Genomic DNA, 26,497 nt, shown 5'->3' on the forward strand with positions numbered 1-26,497 from the left:
TGCTTGGTCTCCTTACACTCTGCAGGTCAGTAGCTGAAGCTGCCACATGGCACTGGCTGGCTATGCTGGAGTATCAGCAGCTTCTTGCCCCAGGGGCAAAAGCCATGTACTCCCACTTACTGGGACCCAAAGTCCAGAGTGCACTGACCTATCACTTTGTCCTTCACATCTATGTGTTGAGAAATGTGGAAATGGCCACAGCTGCTGCTGATCTGGAGTCCCTCCATCTGGTGGCCGGTCAGGCCCGCCCTGGGGCTAAAGCCTAGGCCTGGGGCTGAGCTTGGCTCCTAGAGCACTTGCTGGCCAATTCCTGCTGGCCTGCGGGGCTGTCCTCAGTAGGAGGTTAACTTTCCTGTGTCACTTTGTGGGTTCTGCAGCTCCAAAGTTTGTTTAGTGTCCCCTTTTTACATGGATCGGGGAAGGTGGAAGCCAGAGCAGCAGGGAGGTCCTGCTTCTACTCCACCATTTTGACTCCGCCCCCCCCTTTCATTCTACCAATCTTTCTATTGTACTATATTGCTTTTGTTTATCCTTTTAGATTCAAGTGATTACTTCCTCCAAAAGTCTCATAACATTTTAAAAATGTTTTCTGTTTCTTCATTATATTCTTCTTTTTTTCCTAGATATTTTGTAAAATATCTTATTCCCCCCGTTCTGGTTAGCAAGTTTTTTAAGGGTAGGGAACTGAGACAGTTGTTACCTTTGTACTCCAAGTGTTTAAATCTGGGCCCCATATTTAGGCACTTAATAAATTTTTGTTGCATTGACTAGAATAGGTGATTCTGTTAAATATCAGGGTAACTGCCTATTGTCTAACTTTATTGTAATGTATACCTACAGGTTTTGGGTCCTGCTCCTAGATGGTGTTCATTCTTAGACAACTTGACTGAAGAATTAGAAGAGAATCCAGAAAGCACAGTTTATGATGATTATAAATTTGTCACCAGGAAAGATCTTGACAATCTAGGTAAAAAAAAAATGTTGTGGTCACAATTTTTTTTCCTTTATTTTATTTCGCTTTTTCTTTTTCAAGTTTTAAATATAAGTAATGATGGATACTTCCTTGTATAAAGCCAAGCCAGAGCAGTTCTCCAGAGGACTGCTGCCGTGAATAGGTTTAAGGTTCTGATCACATAGTATAGTGAACTCTCTATTTTTTCAGCAGTAAACTAAAGCAAAACATTCACAGAAACCAAAGTACAGCATTCACAATGATTTAACATAACAACTTATCACTAAAGTGGCCATCTAGTTTTAAACAAAAGATAACATTCAGTAAGTCTCTAACGCGATAGTCCTTAAGGAGCAGTCCTTCTTAAGGGACACAAAATACAAAAGTCAAAGTTTTCCTACTCCTAGGTCACATTCTCTTAAATTTCTCAGTCAAAAAGTCTTCTTCCTTGTTGGAGATTAGTTTCCAGTCATCTTTAACTCAATCTTCCTTACGGGATACAAAGTTCTCCCACCCCTAGGCCACAGTAAATCATGATCTTCTAAGGCAGCAGTAATTACCCAAGGAGAGGTCTTTTCATCTTGGCTTGAGGCTGGCCCCCAAATTCCATGCTTCCTCTTCCATGGGTCTAGCTCTTGCCTGAAAACTGTTACCTGGATTCACAGGCAGACAGCTCTCAGCTCCTCATCCAGCTCCCATTCCATTTTGAAGCTCACAGTGTCCAGTCCACCTCAAGTCCTTCGCAGTTTCTGTTTCTGGGAAGACAAAACTTAACAGAGCCAAAACAACATTCACACACATTGCTGGCACCATCATCAATTCACTATCTGCCTGTGAAATCAACACATACCCACAAACAAGGTCCAAGAACTCAACACAGACCCACAAACAAGGTCTGAGAACTCAACACAAGTTGTCCATATGGTCTCAGGACCTCTGAAACCCTCCTCCAGGACTTCTGTAAACAGACAACAAGAAAATCCTCTTTCAGGGCTTCCAGTAAGGTCCCAGGGCTTCTGTACAAAGTATTACAAACATAGATCAACACAGACAGAACAGACAAACAGAATGCTGGCCACCACGAGTGTTTCCTTCTCAGTTCTGCTCCCTCCCAGCTTTTGCTTGGGCTTTTATGTGGTCATTAGCTCCTCCCTGTTCCATCCACTTCTTATGTCCTTCCTGTTCCTGTCTTTGGCAAGTCCCTAAGACTGTGGGATTCACAAGTTCTATTTCTTAACAAAGACTTAATATAATCAGGGGCAGGGCTCAACTGAAACAAGGTGCCAAGAACTTGTTTGTTTGCCATTAACACCTTGATATTCTGATGTGGACAGTGAATAGATTCACAGTGAATAGTGAATTCTCAACTGAAATAATATGCTCTCTTGTATAGATTATCATCACATTAATTATCTCTACTAATAGAGAAGAGCAGTGGTGCAGATCATTAGAAATGACTTTCCTGCCTGGCTTTGGAAATCGATCTTTTTTGAAATCACATTTACTAGCTGCAGCTAATATTTTTGTTTATTTTTAAGATGTTTCATTCATGTTCTTTTCTTTTTAACATCTTCTGTCAACTTGCCAATGACTCCTCTCCCAGAAGAACCCAACAGTTAATGAAATCAAATGAACATATTAGCCATGTCTCAAAATATAAATGTGACGACTTCTATATCCATTCTCTACCACTGCTTTGTTGATAGGTGGGAAGCATGGTTCACAATCAAGTCCTCTGAAGCCACTATTGGTTACTGAATTGATCAGAGAGGTCTTTTAATGATGTTTTCATTCATGTTATTTGTTAAATTATTGTTGTATTATATTTCTTTATGTCATTATGGTCACTGTAAATTGTTCTTCTGGTTCTGCTGGAGCTGAGTTTCATTTCATTCCTGAGGTACTAATCAGTTAGGATTCAGTAATGAGGTGAGTTAGCATTAGATTAAATATTTGTTAATACTAAGCATGTCAATAATTAGTTACAACTTTTGTACTTACTCAATAGTGATGAGAGTAGACCAAAAGTCCTAGAGGTTGTCGGTAGTGCCAGTGGATACCTATTTGGGTGGAAGTTGTAGAAAAGAAGACTTTTTCATTGTTTTAGGTGGAACTCCCTGACAATTAGAACTGTCTTATGAAGTGAGTTCTTTATCATTTATTAGAAATGTTCAGACTGATTCTAGATGACACTTTTCAGATACTTTAGAGCAATGATGTTAAACTCAAATAGAAAAGAGGCCACAAAACCATACACAAGGATCACTAAAGGTTGCATATTGACTTAGAAAACCACATGTTACCATTATCTGTGTTTTATTGTAATTTCATTTATTTTGTTAAGTATTTTCCAATTATATTTTAATCTGATTCAGCCCATACTGGAGAGTTTTATAGAACACATATTTGACATCTGCTGCAGAGGATATCTCTGCTTTGAGGGTTGTACTTAAGTTACCTCTGAGATCTTTTTCAACTCTTAAGATTCTATATTCCTATAAATTTTTTTTTTTTAAGCAGTCGGGGTTAAGTAATTTGCTCAAGGTTACAAGGCCAGTTATTTCTGGGTGTGGCGCTGAGTGTCTGAGCCCGGGATTTGATCTCCAGGTCATCCCAACACTGGAGCTGGTGCTCTTACTCGCTGAGCCACCTGGCCGCCCCTTATTCCTATAATTCTATTAACTTTTTTCTGTTCTTTTTTTTCTTTCTTTTTTTAGACTTGAATATTAAAATATAAATAGATAATAAGAAAAGAAAAAGAAACATTATAAACTTAAATATTAAAACATATAAAATAAGAAAAATGTCATGTGTGCAGCAGAATGTGAGAGAGGATTCAAATTATATAGCAATAAATTTCCATTTCAAGAGAGCCTGTGTATTTAATACTACATATTAGATTGAAAGCTGTCCTCCTTTGCTTTGTTGTTTCTTTTGTTCTCTGCTGTACTCTTTGTTCTTCCCCCACCCCTAGGCTGCAATTAAGCATGGATATTTTTTTATATGAATATTGATATTTATGTACACGTATACATACACACACACACATATATATATGTCTATATATATACACACACACACACACACATACTTTCCTAAGAGATTCTGCTCCTAATCTTTGTTTTTATATTTGTACATATCTCTTATTTCCTGACTCCTGACTCCTCTACTTTACTTCTACCTACTACCTTGCCCACCTATTACTTGACCCACGTCCCCCCCCACCCATAATCCCTCCCTTATCCTCCCATTCCCATAAATCTAAATACCATTTTACCTATTCCATCAGCCTCCCCTCTAAAGATCCTTCCCTTATCCTCCCAAGGAACCCTTCTTTATCCTCCCATTCCCATTAATCTAAACACCCTTCTGTATCTTCTTTTAACCTATTCTGTCACCCTCCCCTCTAAAGATCCCTCTCTTATCCTTTCCCCCCTCCCTGTGCCTTTAGTAATTTATTTACTTCTAAATTTAGAAGACTTTTTTACTTTTCTAGATGTATATGCATTGTTTCCTCTTGAACCCATTCCCGATGAAATGAAATCTAGATTTCTAGAACTAACAATCCTCCCCCATCTAATTCCTCTGTATTGGTTCTTTTTCTTGTACCTCATTTATATAAGGTAATTACTCTTTTTATCTGTTTCTGAATGGTTTTACTTTTTGAAGTCATATCATGCTCAGGTCTACCCCAATCTTTCTTAGGGACTACCCAATTACTAATAACCTTAGACATACGTTTTACATTTTACATACATAAAAGGTAAAGTTTGTCCCTACTGAGTTCCTTGTAATTGGTCTTTGGTATGTACCTTATGTTTCTCTTGATTCTTATATGTCAAATCTTCTGAGTTCAGTTTGTTTGTTTTTAAACAAAGTCCTGGAAGTCTGACAATTCATTAATGTCCTTTTTTTTTTTCATTCTTTATATTTTGTTTTAGTATTTCTTGATCTCTTGTAACTTCCCTGGCTTCCCTTTGCCCAATTCTGATTTTCAAGGAGTCATTTTCTTCCTTAAGCTTCTGGATCTATTTTTCTAATTGGTTGACTTTCTTTTCATAATCTTATTTTTCTTGGATTGTTCTTTTTTCTTTAGTTTTTCCTCAGTCTCTTTCATTTGATTTTTGAGTTCTACTATGAATTGTATTCTATTTCTTTCATTCTGGAAATATAAAAGTGACCATTTAATTTCCCCTTTGGGGTAGAAGAAAGTTTCTTCGTTTCAGTATTGTCCAAGGTTAATTTTTGTAATCACCCATAGTCCTGGGGCACGGGGGATGGTGCCTCTGTCCTTAAATCCTTCTTCAGTTCTCCTCTCAGACCTTGAACCCAAACTAAGACCTCCAGTCTTCTGAAAGTGCCTACAACCAGTGGTGTCCCTGCCCCACTGCTTCTGTATTTATCAGATGTGTGTTGGTTCCTTCTCAGTACTGGCAACATCTCCACAGCACAGCTGGGTTTGGGGCTGGAGTTCCTAGTCAGCAGATGTTACCTCAGTCTTCCCCAATTCAGACTCCCAACACCCTCACAGTTCCCTCACAGGGTAAAAGTTCTTGTGGCTAGGTTAAGACAGCCTCTAAACCCAGCTAACCCCAGGGCTCACTGCTTGTTGTTTAAGCAGTCCCTAGCCTGGACGTTTTTATTCTTTACAGGGACCAAACCTTGTCCAGGGATTTTTTTTCAGATCTCAAATTGTCCCAGGAGGGACCCCTGTTCTGCCCCTTCTCATATTTATTTTTAACTGCTCTGTGTTAGTCTTGAGGCTCTGTTTTATCTCTTTTGTGGAGGGAAATCTTGAGAGCTTGGAATTTTCTGACCTATTCTGCCATCTTCCCAGCATCCTCGCTAATTCTATTACTTTTAAGAGAACTTAATTCATGTTTTAAGGGGTTTTTTGGAGGAAATACTAGCATTTCAGCACATTGGCATTTAAAAAGAAAAGTTATCTGTAGTACTAAGGAGTGATATTAAGCCATCTGAGTAGAAAAGGTTTTGAAATACATCATTAATCTTAACTAAGTAATGTCTTTACTGTTGGGTATAGGGTAGCATTTTTTACTTAATAAGCAAACAAAAAAGATAACCACTAAAATTCAGAACAAAGCAAAAAAACCTCAGCTCCTAAATGTTAGAATTGATGTACCAAATCCCTTTTTGTTCATGTGTATTTTAGTTATTTTAGCTCTGAATTCCTCTGAAATGGCATACTCTTTTCTGTAAAACGATAGTGAGAGTAAAGATGGAATAACAAGTCATTCAGAATGGGAAAACTTGATGCATTTTTCTCACAAGTCTGGACAAGATTTCATTTTCTTTGTAAGAAATAGATACACTATAATGTCTGTAAATGTTTTAAGAAAAGATCCAATCTTCTAGTGGATAATACTAGAAGTAGCTATTAGTAGACAGTAAAAAGCTCTTAATTTTAAAATTTTGCCTTTTGTGTAGCTGTGTCTTAATCATATCTAATCTTACAGCATATCAGATTTCTTTATTTTCCTCACCTATTTGCATTTTAAAATTCAGTGTCTTCAGACAAGAGAAAATACACATTATTTTAAAAATGTTATAATGAGCATTGAGATAGAACTCTGTGTAGCTAATTTCCTTTATATTTCCAGGATGATAAAAATAGAATACAAGTTTATTATCTGAGTTCTAAATTTGAAAAGTTTAGATAGCTAAGTCAGTCTTTTCTTATATACAGACCTATTAATAAATAGTTGTTTGTGGCCAAGTACAGACTTAGAGAAGATTTAACAGTACTCTGTTAGAGCTAATCCTTTGTATCATTGTTAAAAATACAGAAGAATGCAGTCCTCTCTCCAGGAGCAGGTGACTGAATGTAGAACACTACATACAATATTGCACTTAGCTTTGCGTGACTTTCTGAAGTGTATGGTAGGAGGGACCATTTATATGGTGCTTTAAGGTTTGCAACGTCCTAACAAATATCTATTTTGATCCTTATAACATCCCTGTGAGGTATGATTATATTTACAGATGAGGATACTGAAGCAAATAGAAGTTAATTGATTTGCCCAAGGTCACAGGGCTAGTTACATGTCTGAGACTGGATTTGAATTCGGGTCTTCCTGTTTCTAGGTCCAGCACTCTGTCAACTGCTCAACATAGTTGCACTATACTAGCTGTATGAGACACGTGGTTTCAGTGACATAGGTTTATATCCATTGAGAACACTCCCCTCTACTAATGAAGGTCAGCATGCTAATAAGATCAATATGTTCTTTGCAAATGATAGTTGTAGACAGGTGCCTAGAATACTAAGAGATTTCCTCAGGGTCACCTACCCATTACCTCTCCGAGTCAAAACTTGAACCCAGATCTTTCTGGCAGCTGTTTATCCATTATACCATGCTAGGAAATGAAGACAATATAAAAATAAAAGATGTTAACAGAATTTTAATTCTTAAAAAAGATAACACTTTGTCTTTGTACCCAAAGGGAAAAAAAAATCAGTGAGCAGATTTCCCTATGAAATAATTGGAATTAGAAAAGTAAAAGCAATAATGCCTGGTTTTCATTTTCCTTTCATTTCTGAGATATAAGAAATGATAACAAATGTATTGTTTTGGTGATTAAACATAATTGAATTCTTTAGGTCCAAGCACTTTTAGCAACTAAGAGATGGAGCCAGATTGCTAGTGATCTAGATGGGGAGTGGGAGGTGAGAAGAAAGAGACAACAAAAGAAACAAAGGTTTCTGGGAAAGGGATGGTGAAAGGGAAAGGAAAAGATTTCCTCTAGAATCAAATGTACACTGTTCTGTTTCTCCTTTACGCCTCTCTGGGTTTATTATGCATCACTACCTTCAGATACTCTGTGATCAAAACAAACTGGTCTTTGTGTACCTCACATTTCTTCTTGGTTTTATTGTATACTCTGTTTAGAAAATCCTCTCACTTATCTAAAATCTAGTTCTTAGAAGCCCTAGTACTCATTAGGGCTTAGTTCAAACACCATCTTCTAAATGATCCCCATAGCTGCTAGTGGATCCCAACTCCCCACCCATCTCTTCTGAATTGCCTTTTATTTACATTTGAATGTGTGTGTGTATACATATATGTATGTACATACACATACAGTCTTCTCTGAGGGAATGTAAGGTTCTTGAAGGTAGAGACTTTCATTTTTGTCCTTGTATCTTCAGTATCTAGCACAGTTCCTTCAACACAGCAGGGACTTAATAAAGTCTTGTTGATTGATTAACCCCATTGGCATGGTTGCATTATTTTTTCTGTCAGCATTCAGCTTCATGAGGAAAACAGAGAAAGTGAATAGTGGGAATAACTCAGTGAGATTTTAATTTTATTCAGTTTGAAACTAATAATAAATGTGATACTCAGCAGGTCAGAAATTCCATTTCTTTTTTTTTACATTAGTTTTTTAAGATCATGGCTAAAGTATTAGCTAAAATGGTATAAAAGTCTCACCCCCAAAGTACAACATCCTAAATTCTGCTCAACTCAAAATGATTTCTCTATTATGATATTTATTACTTAATATTTAAAATAAGAACTAATTGATATTAGTGGGATGAGAGGCATGTAGAGATTTTTAATTTCCTTAGTGCTTTCAAATTTCAAGACTTTTGACTGTTTTATCAAAAAATAAATATAATCAAATCAAATATAGCAAGTTGTGTGATATTATAATCAAATTTAGAGGTTTTTTTCCTCTGAGATTTTTTAAGTGAATTTTTTCATCCTTCCTAGGCCTTACACACCTCATTGGATCACCTTTACTCCGGGCATATATGCATGGCTTTTTCATGGATATAAGACTCTATCATAAGGTAAACATATAATTAAGATGAGTTCAAGTAGGGAACTATGAATGTATAAAGATTTTTCTCCCACATAGTTTCGTAGTATGTTATTTTAAAGAATGTTATTGTTCTTTGAAGTTGTATTCCTAGTGCTTATCAATTACATTGTTTGTCTTAAACTTTTTCTTGTAAAAAGGTGAAATTGATGGTAAATCCATTTGCTTATGAAGAATACAGGAAAGATAGAATTAGGCAGAAGATAGAAGAAACTCGTGCACAAAGAGTCAAATTAAAGGTAAATATTCCCACTTTTGAATCTTATTGAAGGAAACATTCCTTTTTTAAAACCAAGGTTGTATTTCAGAAGACTACATTATGTGGTTATATAGATGCAGTGTGCTGTTTATCTTTTAGAGCTTGATTTTGTATAAAACATAAATTGACATCTTTACAAAAACTCATACATATATTATATGGGAGCCTGTGACATAGTGGACAAGACTTTCTGACTTGGCCTGGTACTCTGTCCACTGCACCACCTAGCTGAATATGTTTATCTGTTTAAGCATAATATTTTACTTTTGTGGGTAGCTTTACTTTATAGTGAATATCTATTTGTAATATTGGAAATCTAGAAAAAGAGGATGATTTTAATTCATTCTAACAACATCTGATACTATTCTCTTAAATTTTCACTTTTCTTCCTCCCCTTATTTCTCCATTTCTCCCTCTCCCTCTTTCTCTAGAGGTCCCTTTCTGTCTTTTTCTCTATGTTGTTACTGTTCGTTTCCACATTGGCCATTTCTTATGCACTTTTGATATTTTATTTTTTCTTCACCTTTGGTCTCCCTCTCCCTCCCTTCCCGTCATTCTTCCCCTCCTCTTCCCCTTTCCCTTTTCTGCTTTCCCTATGTTCTTCTCTTTCCTCCTCCTCCCTCTCCCTTTCTCTCTCTGTTTTGGCTATTTTTTTCCACAATGGTAATTTCTTTTGCACCTTGGATATTTCATATATTTGTCTTTGGCCTTGGGAGAGATGATTAAGACTACAAACAATAACTGTAATTGACCTATTATGTATGTTTGTAAATAAGATATTTTTGGCAACTTTATTATATATCATTTAGGGGAAATAGAAAAATAATTTGTGTTTTGAAGTTGTTTCATGATGCTACTATTTCTTTTCCCTCTCAATTTATTAGTTATTTAAATATTACATAGGCAGGATGGAGTAAAAATTTTAAACTTAAAGGTATTATTTTATACTATAACCTAAAAAAGCTACATGAAAAAATAAAGAAAAAAAGCAAGCATTATTTGGAACAAGTTAGTGGACTAGACATTTTCTCCAGTCTTTACTACCTCTTAACATCTCCAAAATAGGAATTATGCACAACCAATAAATGAAGCGTTATTTGAAGAGTTGACATATTCCCATGTGGGTTTTGCCAGAAAGATGACCTTTCTTGCCCCATAATGTGTTTCAGGCCCTTGGTCTTGTCTTAGGTTACATACAGTTTCTCCTAGTTTGTCTTGTGTCGTGGCCCACAGAAATTGGGGAGGAGGAGTAGGCTCTTTTAAAACTACCAGCAAACCTCCAAACAATTTATTTCTCAGTGCAGTGTGTCAGGACCAAACTAATTTCTGCTGTAACCAACAGGTTAATAAAGAGTAGAGTTGTTGTGGGTAAAAAAAAATCTTAAGTTTATAAATTACCTTTATTATAGAACTTTTCCACTTTAAAATTAACTTTTAAATTACTAGACAAAGGGCGACATGAGTTTAAGGGGTACATTTGACACATAGCAGTTATGTGAACATGGGAAAGCCATTTAACTTTTCATTACCCCAGTGCAACTCTGTAAGTTACTGATCTGTGTAGGAGGAAGGAATTTCTACCATGGGTGTTTCCTATGCTAATGAACTTCCAGAGGCATTCCCTACTTTCTCAAAGCTAATTTTCAAGTGTCTAAAAGATGTATTTTTAAATAGTGTTATGTTTCTTCTTTTTCAATTAGAAACTGCCAAAGGTTAACAAAGAACTAGCCCTAAAGTTAATTGAAGAAGAGGAAGAAAAGCAGCGTTCTGTTTGGAAAAAGAAACTTAAGGTAAGATTGTGTATGAAAGAGGAGGGTTTCAAGTGGATTTTGTTTTCATAATTATCATGCTCCTTCTAGAATATTTTATTTTAATGTTTTGCTTTTTGGAGGGGAGAAGGCAGGGCGATTGCCCAAGGTCACATGGCTCTTCCAGAATATTTTAGACAATAGGTTTCTCACTTTTCATTGTAGAAAATTAACCAAGAATTTTTCCTTTAATTATTTCTCCTTGATCTATTCTCCAGGTTGGTTGTTTTCCCAGTGAGATAATTCACATTTTCTTCTGTTTTATCACTCTTTTAATTTTGTTTTATTGTTACTTGATGTCTCATGAAGACCTTAGCTTCTACTTCCTGAATTCTAAATTTTTTTTTTTTTGCCTTTTGGAGGGCAATTGGGGTTAAGTTACTTGTCCAAGGTTACATGGCTAGTGTGTGTGTGTGTGTGTGTGTGTGTGTGTGTGTGTCTGTGAAGTGTCTGAGGCCGGAACTGAACTCAGGTCCTCCCGACTCCAGGGCTGGTACTTTACTCACTGTGCCACCTAGCCGGCCCTCTGAATTCTAATTTTTAAGAAATGTTTTCCTTCATTGAACTTTTATACCTCCTTTTCCATTTGTCCAATTTTACTTTTAAGTAGTTCTTCTCTTCAGTGGATTTTTGTGCCTTTTTTTTTTCTTTTTTTTTTTTTTTTTACCATTTTGCCTATTCTTTTTTTTAAGGTCTTATTTTCTTTAGTATTTTTTTTGTGCTTCCTTTACTAAGCTTTTAACTCCTTTTTTTTCATGATTTTCTTACATCATTCTCATTTCTTTTCCCAATTTTTCTTCTATTTCTCTTCTTTGATTTTTAAAATCCTTTTCAAGCCCTTCCATGGCATCAGACCAATTCACATTTTTCTTTGAGGCTTTGCCTGTAGCTGCTTTGATTTCTTCTCTTCTTCTGAGTTTTTTTTTAAATTTTCTTAGTCATCACAGCCACTTTCTGTAGTCAGATCTTTTTTGTTGCTGTTGTTTGCTCATTTTTCCTGCTTATTTCTTCAGTTTTAACTTTATGTTAAAGTTGAGCTCAGTTCCCAGGGTGGAGGGGCACTGTCCCAAGCTTTAGGTTTTTCATGTTTTCAGAGCTACTCCAGGGAGTCTGTAAGCTCTTAGTTTTTCTAAAATGGTATCATTTAAAAAGAAGCGTGGTCAGTGTTCTCCTGGCCTGTGCTTGGTCTGTGAGTGATCACAGGCACTCTCTTCTGCCCTGGAACTACAGCCAGGGTCCCCACTCCTGCTAGTGCTGCTCCTCATCCTGGAACGGCACACTGGAACCAAGATGGGCAATGCAGCAAAGTCCTGCTTCCTCCACCAGCAGAAGGCCCTGTAATCTTCTGACCAGCTGTTCTAACCCCTTTACGGTCTGTGGGCTAAGAGCTCCAGAAACTATCTACATTGCTGATTTAGTCACCCCGGGTCCTTCTCCCGGTTTTCAGGGCACAGCCTGCACTCCACTCTTACCCCAGTGAGACAGACTTTCCTGCCAACCTTCTAAGGTGCCTTGTGCTGTCAGATTATTTCACCTCATCCTTTTGTTGGTTCTGCCTCTCCAGGCGAATCCCTGGAGAATTAGGTCAAATCCCTGCCTTTACTCCACTCTTTTCTCACAGTGTATTTTAGAACTCTTTCTTCATCAGGTCAGTAGGAACTTATTAGCCATCGTCATTGAGGAACCATTGAACATAGAGGCATTTTCCATGTACTTAAAACTTAGCTTTAATTTCATTGTAAGTGTGTTTTTAGATGGATCTCTCTCAAGTGGAGCACAGAATTTCCTGCACTGGTAAACAGGTACTGAATCTAACTTAGATTAGATTAGTCCTGGGTAACTAAAAGTATTCATAATATCAATCAGCATATTCTGCTGTAGTATAGTGATATCTTGTTGTGTTGTCCTTCGTTTTTCAGAGAGGACCATGGTCTTCATGATGACATGACTCGCAGTTGACTTTGGTTTGAGGGAGGGAGGGCCCTGCAAGGTCACCAGCCTCACTTTCTCCTCCAGAGCCATCTGGGTTCAGTGACCAGATATTCGTCAAGATGACTAGAGATGACTCAGGATGCAGTGGGAGATCCTGGCTCTTTTAGGCTGAGGCCTTTTACACATACTCACTTACTGTGAGATAAAACACCCATTCAGTGAATAGGTCAAGATATAGCCCCTTGAATTAGAAAAAAAAATCAAACTGGGAGGGGACGACTCTCTAGGTTGTTGTTGGAAGAGACACAGTTATCGTTGATATTCACTCTAAGCCTGGAGGGCCCAAAATAAGCCATTAAGTGGAGCCTGGGCCATGACCTATTTGTGGTTCAGTCTGTGAGCTTCAGAGGGAACAGGGTTTTAGGTTTTTTTAGGAAAGAAAGAAAGGAAGGAAGGAATCTAGCTAGTAAACTCCAAGTAAGAGGGCAGCAATAGCTATAGTCTAGGGGAAGCAGCATGGTATTGTGATTATAGCACTATATTTGGAGTCAGAAGACCTGGCTGGCTTCAAATTCTGGCTTTGCTGTTTACTACCTATATGACTTTGGCCAAGTCCTTTCCACCCTCTGGGAATTCTGAATTCTGTTCCTCCTCTACAAAATGTGTAATTAAAATAGATTCTTTAGCATCCCTTCCAGTGTTAAGTCTTATATATTCCTGTGGTTCTTATTCAGTTTTTGTGAGTATTTTTATAGCTTTTTTGGTCTTTCCTTTTTGTTAGCTATAATTTCTTTCCTCTTTCAGTGCCTTTGCTTCAAGCAGTATTCTTTCTAAACCATTAATTCCATATTTTTTTATTGTCTGGGAACCCATAAAACCCTTACTTGTTAGAACTGTTGTTGTAGAATTGTAAATAGGATCTGAATAAAGGCCTATCTTTAGAGGACCTCATAGACTTTGTGACATCTATTTTTTGCTGCTGAGAAGCTTTCTGACTCCTTGTAATAATATGAATTTGTGATTTGACCAGGACTATCTAGCCTTATTTTTCTTCTACCACAGCATTTAAAAAAAAGAGATAGATAGTATTCTTTATTTTTATTTTTTTTGTTACTCTCTCCCCTTACTGCACAATTTCTGTAACCAGTTAATTTTCCTGTAGTGAAATAAATTTCTTTTCTGAAAAACTAGTGTTAGGTAATTTTGATCAAAGAACATACTAGTTCAGATTGACAAAATTCTTTAATCAAAATTCCATCAATACTTTAAGTAAAACCCTTTACAAAGCTATTGATAAAGGATCTCATGCTTTTCTTGGGGAAGATCTAGAGATGTAGACTAGATAATAACATAATTAGATGGATTCAGAACTAGTTAGATGGCCAGTTTCAGCAGTTGCTAATGGTTTAATTTTCATTATGGCAAGAGGTCTCTGGTGGAGTACTCCAAGGATTTGTGTTTAGCCTTATTTAACATTTTAAAAAGTAACTTAGACATGAATAGAGATGACATATTTGTCAGGTTTGCAGGTGACTTGAAGCTGGGAAGAATTGCTAACATACTGAATAACAGAGTCAGGATTCCAAAAGATCCTAACAGGTTAGAGAATGTTGTACTAAATCTAGTAAGATGAAGTTCCCTAGTGGTGACTGTAAGATCTTCAATTTAGGTACAACCCTCTCTGCTCTCTTCCCCAACTTTACCATTCTGAGATGAGGGAGTCATGGTCTCATAGAAGTTTGTCTGAATAAGTTTTGGGAATTTTCTTTGCTTTCAAACTCAGCCCTGTTGGTGTGCCAGCAAAAACTTACCAAGATGATCTTGGATTGCATTAAGAGAGGCACAGCTTCCAGGGATAAAGGATAATAGTCTTTCCACATCAGATCTCACTAGGGGTATTACATTCAATTCTGGCTGCTCCAGTTTAAGAAGAACATTGAAAAGTTGGAGCATGTCCATGGAAGGGCAAATAGAATGGGGAAGATCTTTGAGAAGTGGTTGAAGGACTTGGGAATGTTTACGCTAGAGAAGACTGTGAGGCCACATGCCTTTCTCATCAGATATTTGAAAGGCTGACTCTGTAGAAAAGTGATTGGAACTTGTTCTGTTTGACTGCAAGGGCAGAACCAGGATCCATGGGAGGGAGTTTGAAAGAGGCCGATTTAGGCTTGATGTCAGGAAGAACTTCCTTAGGGTCAGAGCTGTCCAGAAGCGGGAGGTCAGTTGAGAACCAGTTGTTCCACCTTAGAGATCTTCAAGCAGAGGCTGGATATATTATGGTGGGGATTTGGGCTCAGTTCTTGGTTGGAATAGATGGTTGCTGAGCTTCAAGCTCCCAGGTTCTATGATAATAATTTTGTTAAAATATTAAAGTATACTGAGGTGGCTAGGTGGCGCAGTGAATAGAGCACCGGTCCTGGAGTCAGGAGGACCTGAGTTCAAATCTGGCCTCAGACACTTAAAACTTACTAGCCGTGCGACCTTGGGCAAGTCACTTAACCCCAATTGCCCTGCCTTCCCCCATCCAAAAAGCAAATAAATAAATAAAGTACACTTCTGCTACTTTCTCCTATCAGTTTTGGCAAATTCATTCACTACTCCCATAGTCCTTTGATGTTAATACCTTTTATTCTGCTTGCATATACTTTGTACTTCAAACATTTTTTCTTCTCAAAAAGTTATATCTAATATTACCTTCAGAGAACTCTAAAAGTTTTATCTACATGCAGTCTTTCCTAAGTGAGTAGAATTTTTACAGGTTATACCCAGATATGCTACCATGGCCTTTTTTCTGTTAATAGGCTTTAATGTTTCAGTTTCTACTAATAGAATAATATTCCATTGAATATTTGCAAAGATATGTTGATATTTTAGTCTGTCTTTATAATCTTAACATGTATACACATTTAATTTGTAGATGTGTTTAACATATATCTAAGCATGCATATTATAAAGTAACACCCAATTATGTATGATGTAAATACTTCTTGCCACCAACCAGAGCTTTTGGGCTTTTTGCTTGCTCAAAGGATTAAATTGATTTTAATGTCAGTCAAAACTAAACAACTATAATTAACCTTAGAAAGTCATATCACATGCTCCAAAGCTAAATTTAAATTTGGGATGGATATGCTACCACACTTCTGAAGTATAACATCAAAGCTGATTTAGAAGTTTTTATTTCTTTGTCCTTAGCAATATAGTGTGTTTGTGAGGTCTTATTTTGGTGTTGTAACCTCTCAGATCCCCGGGGAAGGACCTCTCAAGTTAAGGTTTCATTTTAGTAGTTGTTTTCTTTGTGTACTTTTCAGCCCTGATGAAGAATCAGAAGTTAAGAACAATAAGAGACCTTAGAGATGATTTAATTCAGTTCCTTAGTTTTACAGATGAGGAAACTGAGGCCTCCAAATGTTGTGACAAACTTGGCCAGTGTCCTGTAGTAGGTAGCAGAACTGAGACTAAATAAAACCCAGGTTGTCTGACTCTTAAGTTCAGTGTTCTTTCTGCTATGCCATCGCAGTTTCATCTTCCTATCAGCTCTATCCTGGTGGTCTAGACTTAAGAGTGCTTTGTTGATTGGGTTACCACGAGTTCACCATAATGAATAATTGAGTACAATAAATATATTTCCAGGCTCCTCTAACAGTAACTCATTAAAGAAATTATCTGTCTGCTGTTTGTAGTTTGAGTGGGGGATGGTGATGAGGACCTTAGAAATTCTTTTGTTCTATCATCAAACAGCAATTCTTATCCAGCTTTTGCATACTATAAGTAGTATTTTTAGCAGTGTGGTCTTCCATATAAAATTTAGTGTAAGAAACCATTATACTGGCTTGTGCTTTTAAAAAAATGAGATTTAGCTTTATGATAGCTTGCCAACCCAAGTCAGTTGCATGGATTTAGAATTAACAGTGCTAATGACCTAGAAAAATATCTCTTCGTTTGAGATTTTAAATAATAGCTAACACAAAATATTTCTTACCTAAGTGAAACATTAAATCTATAACAGATCATTAGCTCTGCCTTTGAATTCTGCTCTTCACGACTTTAGTAGCTTTAATAGTGTTGGTAGCATCTTGTGATCTGGTATATAATCTTTTGGAAGACTGCATTGCTCAGTTTTGTTGAACTATAGGTCCATTTGCAACTTAATAAAGCAGTGAGATGAAGAGAGAATATGCTTGGGTGTGGCTTCCTTTATATTTCTGTTCCCAAATATTACCCCTGTCACTAGGAAAGTATTAGGTGACATATCTCAGGGGTAAAATAAGTATACAAATTATAGTTGTTACTGAGTTACAACTGCAGCATGTGTGACTTGTCCCACAGCTCACATAGGTATTATCAGACTTCCCTATTTCTGTGAGGAGCTTACTGCTTCCCTAGTCACTCAGTCTTGAAATATCTAAGTTAGATTTCTGCCTTCTAACTCAACATCTCCAACCCAATACAATCAGTTACAATTCAGTGTGACTTAGATCTGTCTATTCCTTCCCATTCACACTGCCATCACTATTTCAATCCCTCAACTATAGCAGTCTTCTAAGCCGACATTTTTTTTTTCCTATCCATTTTTCATACAGGTACCAACATAATTTTCCCAAGTCACAGGTGTAATTATGACACTATCCTGATCAAAAACCTAAAGTGGCTCCCTTTTACTTCTGGTAGGGTTTCTTAACCCTTCTAACTATGTTAAACTTGAAGTCAGGAGAAACCCGAGTTGAAATCCTACTTCCAAAGTTTACTTTTGTTACCGTGGACAAGTCACTTAATTATACTGAGTCTCCGTTTCCTTACTTGTAAAACATTTATGATACCTTTAATAACTACCCCATAGGTATTTTGTGAAGATAAACTTGTTCTTCTTGTGAATGAGATAGCATATATGTAAACCAGCTACATAAATACCAGATATAATAATCATTACTGTTTTAATGCCCCCTTTAGCTTTAAAAATTTCCTTAGACCCACTGTATGAGTAGTTGTACTCTTCATCTGTTGATTTAGAGAATACATAGTGATAATAAAATGTTATGAATTATTCCATAAAGGCAACTTCATACATTTAAAAATAGTAATACATATGTACAAGACATTGTTTACTCAGTCTACAGAAGGTGTGTTTACTTATGGATTCATTGACTCCTTGTACTTATTCTGGGACTCCAGAGATTAGGAACCAGTGACCTTTAGGATAAAATGCCCTTTCCAAACTTTCTCTGAACTACTTCTTTGGGTTTATTTCCAGCATGACTAGGCTATTATCTATTTCATTAACTAAGCCTATCTTCTAACTCCATGCAGTCATGAAGGCCAAATCCTTTGTTTGGAATTCTTCCTTTTAATTTCTTTGAGTCCTTATTTTCCTTAAGGATCATCTAACATGTGACCTCATCACTGTACTCTTATCTGACCTCCCAGACTGAAAGTATTCTCTCCTTTCTCAGTTTTTTATGTTACTCTCCTTCCTCCCTGTCTCATATTATTCATCTCTGTTGAGGATAGGATTCATGTGATTTTCTATCTTTGGTATTCCCAGTGGCTCTCACAGTCCCTTGTATATAGGGAAGAAGACTAGATTTGTGATTTCATTAGTAATAGGAACTAAGTGGATGGGGAATTTTATAGGTCTGCAACTTAAAGCCTTAGAGAATTGCCCAGCACATAGAGGTTGAGGAACTTGCCTAGGGTCATACAGCCAGGATGTGTCAGAGCCATGAGTTTTACACAGGTCTTCCTGAATCTGAGGCTGACGTACTGTGCTGCCTTTCTGCCTTGCACATAGTACACACTTAATAAATATTTGAATAATTGAATCAAATAACAAAGATGAGAGGCGCATCATACCTATGAACCATTGAGCTACCTCTTTTTTCAGAGTATTAATTTAATTAAAAAAAAATACAATAAAACCCTGGAAGCAGCCAACCCATAGTCACTGGAATTGTAAAATTGTAAAAACTAGTTCAGGTTTGAGCCCCTTTATCTTTCTATTTTATTTTTTTTATTCTGAACTGAAACACCAAAACCACTAAGTATTTCCATATACTGTTTGGATCAGGAGAGGACTGCACATGAAACATAAAATCTCTATTATGTAGAACTTGTTTTAAGGATATAATAAATTCAACATATAACTTCCAAAGTTTTTCCTGATTTTTCGTCCACTGAGGTAGAAGTTGAGGTCATTTGTTCAGTGTGTGTGTGTGTGAGTGTGTGTGTGTGTGTGTGTGTGTGTGTGTGTGTGTGTGTGTGTGTCCGTACATGTGTATCTCTCTTTGGCTTATCTGATATTAGAAAGAGAATAATAACTGGCACTTTTGTGCCACGGCACAATGTATGATTGATCTGTTCCTTCAAGTAACTGTTTTTTTAATGGCAGACATTGTCATATTAGATATCTCTAGGCCATGGGTATTTCTTGGCTGGGTATCTATGCCTGAGCTATGCAGACAGCTTCAGAGATGATTAAACACCATTTTCAACTCTCTATCAAAATAATAAATCATTACTCCAGGGTTGTAAAAAGAAGATTAATGTTTTTAGGCTATTATTTTGAGCCAAGTCAGTTAGAACATTTAAAATGTTATCATTTTAGCTTTTGCCTTCCCAACTGGGAAGTGCTAACCTTTATTTTCATATATTGTTTTATAATTAATTTAATTGATTAATGTTCAAATATAAGATATTAGTAGAAAAAACAATCACCTAATTCACAGGTCACATAAATGTATGTCCTGTGGATTATATGTAGTAACTACCTTAAAATAATCTTTCCCACAAATTTTTCATCAATGTCAGGTGATTCTTTTTTTTTTTCTAATTTTACTCTATGTGTTGAGTAAACCAGGGATCTATAAACCAGAGAACATTTCTAACTATCCTCTTTTACATTTTGGGGCTTTCAAGACAGCTGTATAAACAAATAATTAGATGAGGGAAAGCCCCTAGAGATGATATTTTTGCAGCTGGGTGAAAAAAGAGTTTTTCATTTTTTAAATCTTCATTTAAAATGTAATGGTCTTAAGGTTTTTTTAAATCCCAAAACAAACTGAAGGCCATCATATCTCATTAGTATCATTATTAGAGAATATCGGTTATATTTGCTCTCAAAATATTTTTTCTGATATAATGATTTTTGCTAAACATAATGATTACATGACAACTTTGTGGCATTCATTAAGCTGACATGTTTTAAAAATTTCATCATTTATTTGGATTTTTATTATTTTCTTAGGAAAATATGTGCATTACATAGTAGAAAGGAACAAGAGGACTAATAGTCAGGAGGCCTGGTGTTTAATTATGACCCTATTATTAACCGATTTTATGTGGACAAAGGTATATGAATTTACCCCACTGAATCTTGGTTTTTCCAGTAGTAAAATTCAGTTCATGGGGCGGCTAGGTGGCACAGTGAGTAAAGCGCTGGCCTGGGAGTTGGGAGGACCTGAGTTCGGTTCCAGCCTCAGACACTTAACACAAAAACAGTAGCCATGTAACCTTGGGCAAGTTACTTAACCCCAATTGCCCTCCAAAAAGACAATAAAAAAATTCAGTTCAACAGATATTTTACTGTTATTTGCAAAGCATTTTGCTAGGGCTTGGGGTTAGAATCATAGGTCAGGTATCAGTTCTGCTGTCAAGAAGTTTTTAAGTTGCTCAAAAGACACGTATGGGAGTGGGAGGTGAGTACATGTAAGAGATCAGAGCAAAATGAGATGCAGAATTTTAAAAGGTAAAACTCATCTTTAGTTGAGGGTTCTTGAAAGCTTTTTAGAGGAATTGTGAGGGTCCATCTAGTTCTGTAACAGAAAATGCAAACTCCTTTCTCAAATGACATTGTGGAATTTCACAAAGTTAAGTCTGCGTTTCATATGTGTTCTGTGTGACAAATAGCTGCTTACCCTGTCCTGGTTGCCATATTTTTATTTGGATTTGAATAAATCAGTAGCTCACCTTTTGGGGAGCATAGCTAAAAACTAGGAAGTGAGCAAAACAGGCCTTCAGCTAGCCAAAATAGATGTAGGCTTTATATATTTTTATTCATAAGAGATGCCCTTCTTTAGAACCACTCTACACTAGTTTTACATATATTTCTAATAAACATGGCAAAGCTGATTCAAAGCAATTTATTGATTGTTTAGGTGCTAGTGGTAATGGTACTGTAAGGAATGCCTTTGGCACTTAAACTGAGAGCAGCTAGAAGCAATATGTGATAGCTACTGAGGAGACTTCAAGGAGCTGACGCAAGAATTCAGAATGTATAGCAGCCTAGGCTGTTATGTAGAGAAACTAACAGCCTGTATCAGCAATGCCATATTCACAATGCCTATGGAAATTACAGATATGCTGATATAATTATCCATCACAAAATACATCAGGCTTGCCATATGGGAGAATAAGCTAGAAAATTTATTAAAATACCAAAAGACTGAGTCCCAAAACCAGAAAGTGAAAGCCATCAGAGTAGTTATGACATTGGCACAGGTAGATAAAGTAGAAAGCACCCACATTCTCAAGCCTTTAAAACAGAACAGGCTACCTCAGGCAAAGGTCCTCCTCTCCCCACTCACAGCAACCACCCAGCATCCAGGAAGCGTGCTCCCAGCAGCTCCGGCCCCTGGCAGTCCTCAGCAAGAGTCCTTAGCAGAAATTCTGGCTGACTCAAAAAGGGCTTCGCCCTGCAGCCACCGGCCTCTGCTGCTGCTGCCGCTGTCACCACCACTGCTAGGCACTTCAGGAACTCTAGCTTGGCTTCCGCTTCCTCTTGCTCCGCCCCTTCCTGCTATGTCAGCAAGTCCAATGGGGCATGGAAGATCTTTAAATCCCATAACCCTTAACAGCCCTTCTCTCAAGGATAGCTGCTGGGGGCATCCCTGTGTACTGTAATGGATGTTCATGATTATGACCTTGAGTCATCAAGTAAACATTAAAGAATACGAAGATCATCTGTTTAAGAAGGCAGGGATACACACATACACACATACATGCATATATTCATACACACATGTATTTTAGAAATTTTTCATCTGAATTAAAATAGGAATAATTGCTATCAGAAACACATGGCTACTTATAACAATTGTTTCTCCAAGGGTTATACATAATAACAGTAATTGATGAGAATGTGGTGCTTTATAGTCTCTAGAATACTCTGTTCCCTGATTGCCAGTGTTTTTTAAGTACAGAAAGTGTAAGATCTTATACCATATCCTTTGAAAATTAATGAGATAAATTGATGAGCCTGTTGTGTAGAATAATATTTTCAAAGATTTCTAAATCAGTGTACTTGTTTATTTTTTTCTATCGCCTGTACTCTCCTTTTAACGCAGTATTTGACTACTATTATACCAAAAATTCATGATTTACAGAAATACATTTTTACCATTAATAATCTTACTTGAAGATTAATTCTGTCATATGTGTATTATGTTCTAAGTATTAAGTGAAAAAAACATACCCTTACATAGTTGAAAATTGTTAGATCTGATCAGTAAAGGCCGAACAGTGTTGATTAAAAAGTTGGTTGTTTCAGTGGTGGGATTTAAAACTTAGGGACATTTGGAAAGTTCTTGAAACTAGTTCTGAAGAAGTTTGGTATTATTAATGTTGACCATATTCAGCTTTTTTTGCCTTATTACCTACCATTAAAAATCATAATTGAAATTTTCATATGTGATTTTGTCTATCTCCATGTTCTTCTAAAGCTGAATTTAAAACGTGCCATTCATTTCTCTTTCACAGAAATTACCAAACATTCTTACTGATGATCGATTCAAAGTTATGTTTGAGAACCCTGATTTCCAGGTGGATGAGCAGAGTGAAGAATTTAGGCTTCTGAATCCACTTGTTTCAAAAATAAGTGAAAAAAGAAAGAAGAAACTGAAACTCTTAGAGCAACAGGAGTTCCTTGAACAAGTAATGTACCTATTATTTCATATTAATGAGAATTTTTATGCAATTATCTGTAGAGCAAGGAAGAATTGTAGACTGTGGCTGAGAAATAATTTATTTCAGACAGTTCTACCTGTTTTATTTGGCAGTATTTTTATTTAATTATAGCTTTCTCTTAAAATTAGAGCACAGTAGAAGTTGTCACGTATTCTAATTGGACAAATGCTAATTTAAAAAAAAAAGAACTAGTTCCTGTTTAGGGGAAAAAGTGGTGCCTCTAACTATTTCTGTCTTCAGGAAGAGGAGGAAGAACCGGAAGGAAAACCAAGTGATGCAGAAAGTTCTGAGACTTCAGATGATGAAAAAGATTGGGTTGAAGAGGTCAGGAAACAGCGCAAACTTCTCCGCCAAGAGGAAAAACTGAGGTGGCAGGAAAGGTTCAAGGAGGATCAGCAAACAGTGCTGAAGCCCCAATTTTTTGAGATCAAAGCAGGGGAGGAATTCAGAAGCTTCAAGGATTCTGCAAAAAAGCAGAAGCTAATGAAGTAAGTAACATGTGGAGTTGACGTGTTTGGGGCTCCAAATGTTTTGTAGTTGGCACATTGCCTGTTCAGTCCCCTTGAATGGTAATATTTATTCCATGTGCATATGTGTGTGGTAGAGTCTAAGTGCTCTTTATAAAAAGACTTTAGGAAACATTAAAACCCAAGATAGTAAACTGTTTTAATATTTCAGAAGCCAAGTTCATGGACATTTAAAGTTGGAACGGACAATAGAAGTCATCTTGTCTGGTCCTTACACAAAACATCATTTCCAAATGTTCGTCTTGCCTCTTCTTGAACACTAGCAGTCATAAGGGACTCATTACCTCACCACAGAACCTCTCTAGTTTTTACAAAGTTCTTCCTTACATTGAGACCAGGTCTTTCTCCCCATAGCATTAACCCATTAGTTCTAGTTCTTCTCCCTGAGACCAGTTAGAATATGTAAGTCTGTTCCCTTTTCTACATGAGAAACATCCAACTAAATAAGTACTTATTTCCTTGTCCCCCTCTTTCTTTTGCCCCAAGTTCTGTCATTTATTCATTTACCTGGTAGAGCAGTCAGCATAAACCTACTTATATGATATCCTAGAGACAGGTTATAGTAATTTAGAAGCTAATTCTACATGTCCTTTAGAAAACAATCATAGTTTTTATTGGGACCACAATCTTTACTGTTTTTTCTTATGTTATCCGTTTTTTCTAAGGATATATGTGGAAATTTATAAGTCACTTGGAGGTCATTAAAAAACAAATATAAACTGCATTCAAGATGGTGGTATTATTTGATTAATAAGTTCCAGTTGACATGAGGTTCTCTTAGATAATCCAATTCCAAATTATGTGTGAACTTTAAAGTGTTAAGATTCATCTCTAATCCAAGCAAAGTATTGATAGGACAGGTTTGAAATAGAATAAATTTATCACACACAAGAATTAACTTTTTGGTGATAATCTGAAGATTTGGGGAAGACAATAGAGTTAGGAGGTAAAGGAAGATTTTGACTAATTAAGGCTAAAAATATAAGACTAGGGTTTTAGGTTTTATTATAGGAATAATGATTGGTGTATACCTTGTTCTGCCTGCCTACTCCATCCTTCACCATCATTTAACTTGCTTTAGTTTGGCTCTTGCTCAACTTCTCACCTTCATCTGTTTGGAGGGAATAATTAAAAACTGCTAGCATATCTTCCCTAAAACACTGTATATAAGCATTCATGTTTCAACTGTCTGAACTAAAACAAGGTTAAATGAAGATAAGAGACAGATCCTCTTAAAATAAAATGATTTTTTTTAAGACTGCATTTTTAACTTTATCTCTCACTTAAAAATCTAGGTCTCTGGTATGTCAGAAAACATTCCATGTTTTAAACTTTAGTAGCAGATAGCAAACTTGTTTTCAGTAAGTTAAAAGGCCATTCGCCTAATCCCTTTTCTGCCTTCTGTAGCTATAGATTTTTCTATAACCTAACATTACTTGTTTTTTTAAACCACTGTTTTTTCTACAATGGTATATTTATTCTGTGGATTGAATTTATCTACTGAATTGCATTCCTAACCTTGCTTAGCCAGGAAAGAATTAAGAAATTATACCTTGTAGAACTGCTAAAAAAGGTTTGCTTTAGATTCTAAACCATTATTTTTCTCATGTAACCTTTCAACTAGGACTACATGAAAGCAGGTATTTACAAACTCTGTTGTCATAGGAGGCCAAGATTTGAAGGGTGGGTTGCATAACTGATCATGTTGGCATTCTTCCTGGTAGGTTTTGATGGGGTGTTAGTGTCTTTAAAAAAATAGGAGGCATAGACATTAAGTATAATAGGTACATACAACAATAATAAAGGATGTCTTCGTAAAAGCCCCACCTCTTATCTCTATTGTGCAAAAGAACCATGGTCTCCAAAAGGCTATGTATGCCAGTTGAGGAAAAGGTCCAAAAGGCATCAGCTAAGCTGGAAAGTCTTTAAGTATGGGCTTGGCTTCAGGTCACAGCTCCTGTTTGAGGACTAGCCTAAACTCTCTATGGAGAACTTGAATTCCAAAAGGTTGGTCACCAGGGGTGTTATGAGATAAACTAGCTCTCATCCTTTCTGTTTCCAACCTAATAATGGCAGTTGAGGAAGAGAGTGAACAAGCATACTGTAAATCACAAGTGTGTGAAAGATCACCTGAATATTTGTTTTGCAAGTGTATCACCTTCTTTTAGAGTGAGTCTGCACTCAGAACATCCCCTGACAAATAGCTGTTGATCCAGCTTTTTCTCCCCCCCCCCCCAAAAAAAAAAAGGTTAAAGAGATATCACAATTTACTTTTATAGTACAAGCTAGAATTTCATTCTCCTTAGGTCTACTGTCAGTTTTTCCTTCTTTGATTTATTCCCATTGTTTTTTTACCCTGTAAAATGTCCTTTCTCGTAATTTAGATCCTTTTCTTCAAATGCCTCTTCTCATTACTAAGGAGTTCTAATCATTTTAGCCTCTCTTTAGACAATTGTATGAAATGACTGCCTTTCAAATATGACTGTACTTCCTCCAAGATCCAGCATTTTAAAATTGTTTTTTTTTTCCTAGTTGTGTTTTCAGTGTGTTATGGAATGGTGCAGCTACCATAGGCTGCTGTGTTAAGCCATATATTAGGCCCTAAGTTCTAGGAAAGCTGCACAGTAGCAATTTTTTTCCCTTGTCCTAACTGATTTCTTTTTTCTACACATTTTTACAGCTTCTGCGTCTGTTCATATTTTTAATTGCCTCCGACTGAAATGGCACTCATGCAGTCATGCTTTAGAATTGCTGGTTAGCAGCCACACTTTAAATTGACTTTCAAAGAGAGAGAAGTGGAACTTTTCTTTAATGTAGAAATCTCAGTACATAGTCCCTGTCAGTGTCTGATCTCTTGCCATGCTTCATTCTGAAGTTTAGCTTGCCTTTCCAAGTAGCCCAGACAAAACAAGTTTTTACAAGTGTTCATTGAAAGCACATTGAATAAAAACCCGAATTTAAATACCTGATCATAGAGGAAATAAGGTCATTCTTGAAAGACAGTAATTTTATACCATTTACTTAGAATCTTAATTCTCACAAATTATTTTCTATGAAACATTTAGTCCCAATAGCCCCATATTTACTTACAGTTCCTGTGATATGAATAGAGTAGAATCCTAAAGAAAATATGAAGGTTGAAGACACTGTTTAGGCAAGCATAATTCACTTCCCTGCTACAGCCACATTTATGGCCATAGCCTCACCAAAAGAAAGA

The 26,497-nt window shown here is 36.5% G+C and overlaps 1 protein-coding gene and 1 long non-coding RNA gene across 4 annotated transcripts in view; one reads left to right on the forward strand and one right to left on the reverse strand.

Annotated features, from left to right (window-relative positions):
* The window catches only part of NOL10 (nucleolar protein 10), a 123,845-nt gene that overhangs the window by 87,810 nt on the left and 9,538 nt on the right, over positions 1-26,497 (forward strand). For all 3 annotated transcript variants that reach the window (XM_069072265.1, XM_069072266.1, XM_069072267.1), the window contains 6 exons: positions 841-967; positions 8,689-8,768; positions 8,938-9,036; positions 10,757-10,846; positions 22,547-22,720; positions 22,994-23,241. In XM_069072265.1, coding sequence (XP_068928366.1) covers positions 841-967; positions 8,689-8,768; positions 8,938-9,036; positions 10,757-10,846; positions 22,547-22,720; positions 22,994-23,241 — 818 coding nt within the window. The remainder of the gene's footprint in view (positions 1-840; positions 968-8,688; positions 8,769-8,937; positions 9,037-10,756; positions 10,847-22,546; positions 22,721-22,993; positions 23,242-26,497) is intronic.
* Positions 1,016-26,496, reverse strand: LOC138149234 (uncharacterized). Its single transcript, XR_011165265.1, has 4 exons — positions 26,371-26,496; positions 2,954-3,012; positions 1,803-1,910; positions 1,016-1,721 (listed from the first exon to the last, which is right to left on the reverse strand). It is a non-coding gene; the product is annotated as an uncharacterized lncRNA (long non-coding RNA).

This window comes from Petaurus breviceps, unplaced genomic scaffold (genome assembly GCF_028583685.1).
Source record: "Petaurus breviceps papuanus isolate PSGF00001 unplaced genomic scaffold, PetGlider_PUasm1.0 90845, whole genome shotgun sequence".
Classification (NCBI taxonomy): domain Eukaryota; kingdom Metazoa; phylum Chordata; class Mammalia; order Diprotodontia; family Petauridae; genus Petaurus; species Petaurus breviceps.